This window comes from Mobula hypostoma, chromosome 14, assembly GCF_963921235.1.
Source record: "Mobula hypostoma chromosome 14, sMobHyp1.1, whole genome shotgun sequence".
Taxonomy (NCBI): Eukaryota; Metazoa; Chordata; class Chondrichthyes; order Myliobatiformes; family Myliobatidae; genus Mobula; species Mobula hypostoma.
Genome location: NC_086110.1, coordinates 11598364 through 11610816, shown reverse-complemented (window position 1 = coordinate 11610816; position 12453 = coordinate 11598364). Strand labels below are relative to the sequence as shown.

At 38.1% G+C, this 12453-nt stretch overlaps 1 protein-coding gene across 2 annotated transcripts in view; it reads left to right on the top strand.

Moving 5' to 3' along the window:
• katnb1 (katanin p80 (WD repeat containing) subunit B 1) overlaps nt 1-12453 on the top strand; it is a 77223-nt gene that overhangs the window by 58555 nt on the left and 6215 nt on the right. Inside the window, exons 14-18 of one of the 2 annotated variants that reach the window (XM_063066676.1) lie at nt 3198-3317; nt 4950-5096; nt 6923-6999; nt 9439-9513; nt 10583-10699. In XM_063066676.1, the coding sequence (XP_062922746.1) occupies nt 3198-3317; nt 4950-5096; nt 6923-6999; nt 9439-9513; nt 10583-10699 (536 nt within the window). The remainder of the gene's footprint in view (nt 1-3197; nt 3318-4949; nt 5097-6922; nt 7000-9438; nt 9514-10582; nt 10700-12453) is intronic. The other variant, XM_063066677.1, reaches the window with a different exon arrangement.

Here is a 12453-nt window from a genome sequence, read left to right as displayed (position 1 = left end):
CAGGTGACAAGGCATATAGATGAGGGTAGTGCAGTGGATGTGATCTATATGGATTTTAGTAAGGCATTTGACAAGGTTCCACACGGTAGGCTTATTCAGAAAGTTAGAAGGCATGAGATCCAGGGAAGTTTGGCCAGGTGGATTCCTTGTCTTTCTTCCCGGACCTCCTGTCCCATGATCCTCTCGTATCCCTCTTGCCTATCACCTGTCCAGCTCTTGGCTCCATCCCTCCCCCTCCTGTCTTCTGCTATCATTTTGGATCTTCCCCTCCCCCTCCAACTTTCAAATCCCTTACTCACTCTTCCTTCAGTTAGTCCTGACGAAGGGTCTCGGCCTAAAACGTCGACTGCACCTCTTCCTAGAGATGCTGCCTGGCCTGCTGCGTTCACCAGCAACTTTTATGTGTGTTGTTTCAGAATTGGCTTGCCTGCAGAAGGCAGAGGATGGTGGTGGAGGGAGTACATTCAGATTGGAGGATTGTGACTAGTGGTGTCCCACAAGGGTCTGTTCTGGGATCTCTACTTTTCATGATTTTTATTAATGACCTGGATGTGGGGGTAGAAGGGTGGGTTGGCAAGTTTACAGACAACACAAAGGCTGGTGGTGTTGTAGATAGTGTAGAGGATTGTCAAAGATTGCAGAGAGACACTGATAGGATGCAGAAGTGGGCTGAGAAGTGGCAGATGGAGTTCAACCGGGAGAAATGTGAGGTGGTACACTTTGGAAGGACAAACTCCAAGGCAGAGTACAAAGTAAATGGCAGGATACTTGGTAGTATCGAGGAGCAGAGGGATCTCGGGGTACATGTCCACAGATCCCTGAAAGTTGCCTCACAGGTGGATAGGGTAGTTAAGAAAGCTTATGGGGTGTTAGCTTTCATAAATCGAGGGATAGAGTTTAAGAGTCGCGATGTAATGATGCAGCTCTATAAAACTCTGGTTAGGCCACACTTGGAGTACTGTGTCCAGTTCTGGTCACCTCACTATAGGAAGGATGTGGAAGCACTGGAAAGAGTACAGAGGAGATTTACCAGGATGCTGCCTGGTTTAGAAAGTATGCATTATGATCAGAGATTAAGGGAGGGCTTTACTCTTTGGAGAGAAGGAGGATGAGAGGAGACATGATAGAGGTGTATAAGATAATAAGAGGAATAGATAGAATGGATAGCCAGTGCCTCTTCCCCAGGGCACCACTGCTCAATACAAGAGGACATAGCTTTAAGGTAAGGGGTGGGAAGTTCAAGGCGGATATTAGAGGAAGGTTTTTTACTCAGAGATTGGTTGGTGCGTGGAATGCACTGCCTGAGTCAGTGGTGGAGGCAGATACACCAGTGAAGTTTAAGAGACTACTAGACAGGTATATGGAGGAACTTAAGGTGGGGGCTTATATGGGAGGCAAGGTTTGACGGTCAGCACAACATTGTGGGCTGAAGGGCCTGTACTGTGCTGTACTATTCTATGTTCTATGAATCGCAAAAGGTTGGTTTGCAGGTGCAGCAGGCTATCAAGAAGGTAAATGGAATGTTGGCCTTCACTACTAGAGGGATTGAATTTAAGAGCAGGGAGGTTATGCTGCAACTGTACAAGGCACAGGTGAGGCTGCACCTGGAGTACAGCATGCAGTTCTGGTCTCCTGACTTGAGGAAGAATATACTGACTTTGGGGTGGTGCAGAGGAGGTTCACCAGGTTGATTCCAGAGATGAGGAGATTAGACTATGAGGAGAGATTGAATTGCCTGGGACTGTACTCGCTGGAATTCAGAAGAATGAGAAGAGATCTTGTAGAAACATAAAATTATGAAAGGGATACATAAGATAGAGGCAGGAAAGTTGTTTCTACTGATAGGTGAGAGTAGAACTAGGGGGACATAGCCTCAAGATTTGGGGGAGTAGATTTAGCTTTGAGATGAGGAAGAACTGCTTTTCCTAAAGAGTTTGAATTTGTGAAATTCTCTGCCTAATGAAGCAGTGGAGGCACTATAAATATATTTAAGACAAGGTTGGATAGATGTTTACATAGTAGGGGAATTAAGGGTTATGGGGAAAAGGCAGGTAGATGGAGATGAATCCATGGTCAGATCAGCTTTGATCTTACTGAATGGTGGAGCTGGCTCGAAGGGCCAAATGGCCTACTCCTACTCCTACTTCTTATTCCAGTGTGAGCTCCATTGTGAAGATTTTTTAAATTGGAAAACTTGATAGTAAATCTCTTGATAGTAAATCCCCTTTATTGTGCTGTCCAGCATCTTCCAAATGTCAAGTAATTTAATTTTTAAAAAATTCTTCAAAGTATTGATGAAATCAACAACAGTTTGCAATGTGAATTAAGAGTTGCTCACTGGGGTTTTGATTTGCCCTTTCTTTATAGACATTGCTGTAACCAGACAAATTAAGTGTGGTACTGTAAAGAATGAAAATTGGAATTTGGTGAATTATTTTTGTTATAAGGGAATGCTTTTGTAGATTCAGTAGCTGAGTGGGCAGACTGCATGACCATTGTTGTGCCCTTTTTAAAAAGTTGACTCACAGAGCAAGAAACATGACATAACCTTTTTCTGATCCTTTTCTATATTTCAGTTTAAATCATTTCAGGTGAAAAACATTCTGCTTAGATTTTTGGGCAAGTAGATTAAAGAGGTCAATTTTAATTTTTGGGGCGGTTTTATGAAATGTATTTTGATTGAGCAAGTCCTCTATTTTCTTTCAGTTAGGGTAGAAGAATGATATGACACCAGTCAGCAAATGGATCTATTACAGCTGATCAAATTTATGTTTGTATACACATTGGATCAAATTTCAGGAATAAAAATATGCGATCATTTTCAGGTCTGCCAACATGCAAACATTTTTGTTGTAATAGCAGTGAAAATATCAGTAGGTTAATTAATCAGTCTCTGACATTTTTTTAATCTTTAAAATAGTTTTTTCTTATTGGTGATGTGAAGTTTTGTACCATCTCTAGTGAAACTTCATTAAATATCAATAATTTGACTTTTAACGCTAAAGCATACACAACTTTCTATTGTAAAATGTCTTTTCTAGGTATCTGCTGCTATTTTGATCTCCATTTATTTCATTGGATGCATCCTGTGGCTGATGTACTGTTTAACCTGTGATTTCTCAGCTTCTGTAGTAAGTAATTTGTGATGTGAGGAATAACATGGAGGTTATTAGACTATTGAATGTGTTCTTATTCAGGCAGATCAGCTGAACTTTCCTCCAGCAGCAGCTTCCACTCCCAACAACCGGCCTGAAGCAGCAATAATTCCAATTGCCAAAAATGAACCCATCGGTTTGAAGGCAGCAGATTTTCTCCCAGTAAGTGGGTTATTTATCTTTTGGATAACTTATTTGCTGTACCACCATGGCAGCTGATGGGATGTCGTGTTTGAATTTTCTTTCCTTCTTTCTTTTTTTCCCTCTCCCCCCCCCTTCAATCTTTTTATTAGTTTCATAATAATAAACATAGCATAATATTGATACAAAGTTATTGGGAATACATTGTTGTAATTGACATAGTTAAATATAAGCCCAGTTGACACTTGAATGTTAAATCTCCCAATCATACAGGATACAGATGAACAATATAAAACAAGGAAAAATATCTTTAAAAAAATCATGAAAAAGGAAAAAAAAATAAAAATATATCCCCCCCCCAAAAACATAACCTAAACAGTGTTAATCAACTAAACTAAAAAAGGGAGGTGATAATCAACTAAACTTAAAAAAAAGAAAAAAAATTATTATTTCTTGCTTTCTAATTGGCAGGAAGGGTAGCAGTGGATAGAAAACCAGAGGTGCTGGTACAAATTAATATCAATTATTCATTGCTGATCTGTGATGTAAATAGTAACATTTGTTGTGGCATCAATTATTCTTAATAGACGAATTATGAAGTTCTGTCATTCTATCTGGACAAGTGTATCCTTATTTCCTTTAAACAAGGTCTTTCTCAAATTCAAAACTATGCCCTAATCCCAGGCTCTATTTGTGCATCTATTTTCTTTACTTGTTCTGTTAGAGCCCTTAATATATTGAAAACTTTGATGAAATCTAGACATATTTCTAATTTCCAAAGAATACAAGCGTAGTTTGTAATATCTGTCATAATTTGGTCATTAAACCCAGGTGACATTCTGGTAAATCTCTTCAACTTCCAGAGTTGATGTTTTAGATCAAAGATTTAAAGCAGATTCATTTGAGATATCCTTCCTGAGGTGTGATCTAGTCAGGATTTTGTATCATTCTGGCAAAAAGTTTTTTAATCACCTTGTATGTTAGTCATCTAGATGCAAAAACCATCATTCCATTAGAAGCTTTTAAATTACATTCTGCACCATTTTTGTTATATTTTATTGCCTTAGGAAAGTGGACATCAGTATCTCTGGATATACTTTGTTTCCAGGTTTTCATAAATTAAGAAGATATCTCTTTCCTTAGTTGGGTTCTTCTCTTATTCCTGTCTAAATTAATTTGCCAAGTTTTACTCGTTAACATAGTCAATATCTCTTTGACCTACACTTGCAGTGCCGCTTTTCGATGTCATCAGCAAACCTGGATATAGGGTTTACCATCCACCATCTGGGTTGATTTATAAATACAGTGAAAGATTGCCAGTAATTTCCTCAAGTACGTGCCTATTAATCCCAACTATATCTCTTGCTTAAAACTAAGTAGGTCAGCTACTCTCTGTGCAGGGAAATAGGCATTTGAGATTTCGGGTCAAATCTCTTCACCTGTACTGAGAGTAGAGGCAAGATAGCCAGTTGACTATCACTCAGTCTCTCCATAAGTTTGTTCTGCTTTTTTTTCTTTCAGTTTTCCAGCATCTGCTGACTCTTGTCTTTTGCTGTCTTGTGCTTAATCATTTGTATTTTGGAGCTTTCTTTAATTTTGCCAAATCTAATGGCTTTTTGTAAAATATTGATTTGTGCTGTATACTTTTTTCAGTCCCAGAATAATAAATTGGCAGATTTGACCGATGAAGATGCTGTGAGCCAAATCCAGAAAGGACACGATACTATGTGTGTTGTATTAAAAAGTCGATTCAAGAATTTAGACACAGTGAGGGCTGTTTGGAGCACTGGAGATATCAAGGTCAGTGCGGTGACTATCGATAGAAATTAACACATCAGCAAATTTTCCATTTTCTCATCTTGGTTTCACTTAACTGAGATTTAGGAGTGTGAGGGTAGTGGCATAAATCATACTATGTGGAAGAATATTGTTTGATTGAAGCTTTTGATCGACCTGTGCAGTTTTTGTTTTTCATTTGAATGACTGTGATTTGAGATGGAATAAATTGGAAAATTTTTCATAGACAGACGGACACGTACTTTAACTTTTGCCAGAGAAAGCAGGATCTCCCAGTGGCCACACATTTTAGTTCCACGTCCCATTCCCATTCTGATATGTCGATCCACGGCCTCCTCTACTGTAAAGATGAGGCCACACTCAGGTTGGAGGAACGTCACCTTATATTCCGTCTGGGTAGCCTCCAACCTGATGGCACGAACATTGACTTCTCAAACTTCCGCTAATGCTCCACCTCCCCCTCGTACCCCATCCGTTATTTATTTATATACACACATTTTCTTTCTCTCTCTCCTTTTTTTCCCTCTGTCCCTCTCACTATACCCCTTGCCCATCCTCTGGGATCCCCCCCCTTTCTTTCTCCCTAGACCTCCTGTCCCTTTTGCCAATCAACTGTCCAGCTCTAGGCTCCATCCCTCCCCCGCCTGTCTTCTCCTATCATTTCGGATCTCCCCCTCCCCCTCCCACTTCCAAATCTCTTACTAGCTCTTCTTTGAGTTAGTCCTGATGAAGGGTCTCAGCCCGAAACGTCGACTGTACAGCTTCCTATAGATGCTGCTTGGCCTGCTGCGTTCACCAGCAAGTTTTATGTGTGTTGCTTGAAATTCGAGCATCTGCAGATTTCCTCGTCTTTACATACTTTAACTGCCAAGTTTTATTATTTGGATGAGATAGAGCTGAACCAATGAGACAACATTTTACTTGATGGGAAAGTTGTTAGCCAGCCATTCAACTCTCATGTCATAATCTGAATAATTAATAGAGTGGAAGTACAAATTTATTGTGACTATTTTACAACTTGTACAAGATGGTGTCTTCTGCAATTTCTGGCTTGCATACCCAGGAAGAAAACAAACTGGCTTTTCAAGGCCGTCACTGTAATACTACAAGTAATGATGATTAGCAGAAAACAATCCATTTCCACATATGAATTCAACAAATAGTGGTGTTGTTCAAATTTCCCCCTTTAATTCATACACTGTCTTGACTTGGGAATGTGTAAGTGTTCCTTTGTCATGTAGGTGGTGTGTTAGAATACCTTGCTCCACAGCACTGGGAGGACTTCAGTGGTTTAAGAATGTGGGTCGCGTCCACCTTTGTGGGTAGTAACTGCTGGATTTGTCAATGACTTCCAGGTCCAGAAAAAGTAAAAATTGACAAAATGCAAAATATGGGTATATGATTCTATGGAGATTGGGCTAACTTTACCTAGTTCAGTGTTAGAAGAGGTTTGGATTAATCCCCTACTGACTGAATCATTGTAGATAGTAAATGTGAAGGATGGCACAATATGTGTTCAATACTTAACAGATCTCGGCTGTAGAACTTTATTTCAGGGAATCATCATTATTTCTAATGGCAACACATATCAAAAGATTGTCCTGAGATTGAGCTCTGCCCTTCAGTTGGAACTAACTTCTGGTTTGTAATTGGATTGATATTGTTGATAAAACTGCCTCAGGATTTTGAGTTCAGCAGACACAAGGCTATTCCTGTTCTAAACTTATGATAAAACCAATGTGATCTTGCAGGTGTGAGGTATTCTGGAGAAGTTAATATTTTGACCTGGATTCAGATGTATGTTCTAACAGTGATCTCTTTTATTACAGACTTCCATAGACTCAGCAGTGACCATGAATGACTTAGCAGTTATTGTAGACATTTTGAACATTATTAACCTTAAACCGTATGTATCTGCTTAGAAGGCTATCCATTTCTTTATACCTTTTCTTTATATCAATGTATATATCTTTAATGGTATGATGGTTTATGATAACATGCTCAACTTGTTAACATTCTTCAATATTGAATCATGTTTGTGTGGCAAATTGAGAATGAAATTGGGAAATAATTTTTAAACATTCATAATAGATATATAAATTCTAGTTTCCAAAGTTGTGAATGCCTCAACAATTGGTGTTTTTAAATCTGAGGTAAATGTACTGCTGGGAAAGATATTTGGGATAATAGATATTGGGGGAAGTGAGGTGGTGATATTAATTGTATGTCATAGCTAAGTGGGAATATTAGTCACTGTTCTAATTGAATGGCAAAACAGACGCCATTCCAGGATGGATTCCAGCTTCTATTCCAGGATTAATGGATTGTCATTTAGTTGTATTTTTGATTACTTAATGTCCAGCCTTCCCTAATTTTGCATCAATCACCTACTACTCTAATGCTTCTGAATATTTTCTGTTTGGGTAGATGGTACCGGTCCAGCCAATAATTCACAAGTACCAAGTAGAAAAAAGATGGAAACATTCAAACTGGTACAAGATTCTTGCATCTTTTTCAAGAATCTTTTTTGACTTGCCTATTGTAGCTCTATTACTTAACTGTTCTAGAATTCGGCTTAATCAAAAGACTTCTTTGTGATTGTTGGTACAGGGCATTGGTCATGATCAAAACAAGTCTCTGTGTCATTGGATTTATTCTTTTTCTTTGATCTTCCTCAGTTATTTCATCCCTTGCTGTTTGTTCAGATTCAAGTTTATTTATTGCATGTACATTGAAACGTACAGTGAAATACGTCATTTGTTAACAGCCCACAAGTGTGTTCGTTCTCTCTCTCTCTCTCTCTCTGTCTCTCTCACTTCAATGACTCTCTCAATGACTTCAATGTCTCTCTCTCTCTCTCTCTCTCTCTCTCTTCAATAACTTCAATGACTCTTTACTAGTGTGATATGCCTTCAGATGTTTCTGTGTCTTTAATCTTCTGTTCCCTACCTACTTCAATTACTACCCTTACCAGTAGATTCCTTGTTGATTTAGTTAATCTGTTTTGAAAATTGAACATCATTAACACTTATAATTCATTAAGTATAATTCGTTTTACAGTATCTCTGGTTATAGATTGTTTTAAAGTTAACATTTTCAGTTCACTTTCAACCAGGAGCCCTGACCTTCACAATCTGCAGATTCCAAACATTCTTTGTACTCAGCGTCATCATTCATTTACTTCTCGACATGGTGCCTCTGAATAATATTGAGCAGTTGCTTTAACCATCTTTAAACATTGTTCTCTAACATAAACAATATTAAAAGTTATATCAGAAAACTTGATGGAATTTGACAGCTAAATTTAATATTCTTGACTACGTTTTCTTTCTTCTTTCCCTTCTTTGGCATCAATTCTTCTGGAGGCTAAAAGGATTAGTTTTTGGTTGATGCATTTCCTATAAGACCCTTTTTCGGAATTGGCACTATCTTTCTGAGAAACTTACCAAGTGAAGCAGACCAGTTGGGTGTACTGGTTTTATGACAAAAATACGAAACAGTGGAGTTTGGATGGGTGCTGGATGTAATGAGTATGTTGAATTAAATGACATTTTGTTCTCTGCAAAAGATTGATTTTAACCATAAAGCGTAGTAAAATAAAGTGATTCAGCCCATTGAGTCTATTCCACAACTCAATAATGGCTGATTTATTTTCCTTCTTAACTCCCTTTTCCTGCCTTCTCCATAAATTTTATTGTCCCTTATTAATCAAAAGCCTATCAAACTCCATTTTAAATGTACCCAATGACTTGGCCTCTATAGCTGGCTGTGGGAATGGATTTCACAAATTCACCACCTGGCTAAGGAAATTCCTCCTCATTTCTCTTCAAAAGGGTCTCTGCCCTTTGGTGCTGGACTCTCCTACTATTAGAAACATCCTCTCCGTACTTACAGTATCTAGGCCTTTCAATATTCAATAGAATTCAATGAGAATTCCCCTCAATATCCTAAATTCCAATGAGTCCAGGCTCAGAGCCTTCAAATACTACTCTTGCATTAACACTTTCATTACTGGGATAATTCTTGTGACAGCCCCTGGACCCTCTCCAATGCCAGCACATCTCTCTTAGAAATGGGGCCTAAAACCATTTACAATATTCCAAATGTGGTCTGACCAATATTAGTGCAGAAACAATTTAGGGGAATGTTGCCTGGACTTGGGGATCTGAATTACAAGGTGAGGTTGTGTAGACCTAGGACAGTACTCTCTGGAATTTAAGAGATTGAGGGGTATCCTGATAGAGGTATATATGTTCATGAGGGGTATAGAGAGGATGAAAGCACATAGCCTTTTCCGCAATGATACACCAGCTACCCATAGCTATGGATAACATTTTTGTTTCAGAGCATTGTGGAAATTGGACCTCTGCCCTTCAATCATTCCTCAGATTGACAAGCTGTTGCAGAGCAAGTATGAGAGGTCAGCATTTTTCTTTATTGATTGGTCATGGAGTGTCGTGATATGGGCATAATATTGCACAGTGTTTTAGTATTAATGGAGATCCCTACCAGTGCTCGGAGCATAAAACATGGTTGCACATCAGCAGGTTAGTTGAAGCAATTTATCAGAATATTGACTCTATTGTCACTTTTTTCATGTAATTGTAAACATACTATCATTGTCCAAGTAGGGCAGCCATTTTTCTTGTGTACAAGTAATTTGAGAAGTTTTTCCATTGATTTCCCTTCATTCAAAACCAGATAGCATTTAGTTTTGCTGTTCAAGATAAAAGACCATACCAAAACGTTGTTAGAAATTCTAACTTTGTTTGATTTGTTTATAATTGTTTTATTTAAATACAAATATGAAAAGCTCGATTGAGTCTTCAAACCCTGTCAGCAGATCACTTGTCAATGAGATAGATCAACTGAGAAGCTCATCAATTAAGGGAAATCTGTACATTTGCTTTCCACCTGATGGTGGTAAATGGGAAACATTTATGTTAGCAATGATGCTGCTTCAAGGTAAATTAGTTTTAAGATTAGAATATTCAAATCCCTGTTCAACCCAATACCCAGACTCTGCATTGCTTGCTCTTGGTTCTGCTTGGCAAATTTAATTCCAAAACAAACAGCATTAAATTGCATAGATTATGTCCTAAGGACTTCCAGCAGCTCCAGTATGGTGATTTAAATGAACCATTTTCTTTGAAATGTTTCGGGTGAATTTGGATGATCTCATTCTTCTGTATCTACACTGGCAACTCAAGCTGTGTAGATGTGGAGGACTGCATGGATATCACTGTACATTAGAGTTGTTTATAGAAGATCGGGTATGAGATATAGTAAAAGATAGTTTATTTTGCCCAAGCTTTGCATAGGGATGGGGTATAAACATGAATATTCCTTTCTTTCAAAAAGCTAGAACATCATGTTTAGGATTTCTTTTGGTTTCGGATAAAATAATCTAGCATTCCTTAAGAGAAAAAATGAATTTTCTTTCCATTGATTGATGTACATACAAGTTCTGATCACTCTTTTGTCCATAGTTATGTCCAGACAGGCTGTACTTCTCTGAAGCTGATCCTGCAGCGATTTGGCCTGTTAATAGCTGACAATTTGGTTACCCCACCATCAATTGGGGTAGATATAACACGGGAAGAAAGGTCAGTGGATATGCATGACACCTTTGGCAAGTAGATACAGCATTTTTAGTCATACACATTCATACCTCTGAGGGGTACACTATACATTTTTTTCCTGGTAAAGGTGGGCTTGCCCTTCCTTTTGCATTCACCAATGGGTCCAGGCCTGGAGCTATATCACATGTATAAACTAGCCAATTTCTGTCACTTCAACTGCTGTTTTGTCAGACATCATTTTCTGTATTTCTCCAAATCCTATAATACATAAGCTTTGTCATAATTTATTATGTAATATCTTCCTTAAACATTTTGATTTCATTTTGAAAAAAGAAAATATTGGAAACTGTTAACAGGTCAGGCAGCATCTATGGAGATAGAAACTGAGGCAGAGTTTTTAAAGTGTTAGTTGTATCTCATTACACAGAAGGTACTTGGCCTGTTCAAGTATTTTCTATTTTTACTTTATTCTGCACATATAGCCTCTGTTTATGTGCAGATGGATGGAGGGCAATGGTTTAGATATGGGTTGATAGGACTAGGCAGAATAATAGTTTGGCATGAACTAGATGGGCTGAAGGGCCTATTTCTGTGCTGTAGTGCTTTATTGCACTGTTTGATTCCAACAGAGCATCTCCCTCTAAAGCAACCTCAGAAAATCTTTCTTTTCAAATTTGTAGATCATTGATTTAAACAATGAACAGTTGAGGGTTTAAAAACTGATTACTTTTAGCCTGAAATGAACACGTATTCTGCTCTGTCTGCAATGTGATAACGAATCTTTAGTCCATGTTAACACACATACATGCCCTAATACCCTGTGCACAAGCCTTGTGGTACCTTGTTCATGCCTTCTGAAAACTCAAATATATTATTCCATCAACTCTACTTGTTATATCCTTGAATGGTAGTAACTGTTAAACATACTTACCTTTCATCAAACCATGTTGACTTAGTTTGATTACATTAAGCTTCTCCTCTAAATGACTTTTCCCCCTTCATTATGGAATCCAGCATCTTGCCAACAATAGATATTAAATCAACAAGCTCATTATCTACCTGCTTTTTGTCTTCCACCCCTGAACAATGGAGTCATGTGTGGTTCCCCAGAAATGGGGAGTTTTGAGAAACTTCCAACAAATGTTTCCAATTTTTTGTAGCTGCATCCTTTCTAAAACCCTGGGACTCAAGTCATTGGGAGCTGATGACTTGTCTGTTTGGGTCCCATTCATTTTGCCAATACCTGTCCTTTGTAATAGTAATCATCAGATGTACTTGCATACTGTTTGAAACCAGCCCATCAGTTATTTCTTTTCCTGTTATTGCCTCCTAATGCTAATTCTCAACCCTTCACAGGCTTTAGCTACTTTTCCTTAATCCCATCTGTTTTCTTTCTCAATGTTTCAGTCTCTTTGTTGGTTCCATTCTCTAAATATTTTTCTTAAACAATCTGTTGTTAACAAACGAGGTCATCTTTCTCCTGTGATTTTTTTTTCATTCTGATTAGGATAAAGCTATGCTATCTGCTGTTTAAATATTTTCCATTTCTCTTCCACTAACCTATCAATAGCCAATTTACCCAGTCTATTCTTGACAACTCCACCTTCATTCTTTTTCTGTTATTGCACTCATCTAAGTTGAGGGCATTGGTTATGGATCCTGGTTGTTTACCATCAAGCTGTGATTCCAGAATTCTACCACATTTTAATCGCTACTCTCTAGGTGATTCTTTACCACAACATCCTTAATTAATCCAACTTAATCTAAAATGGCCTGTT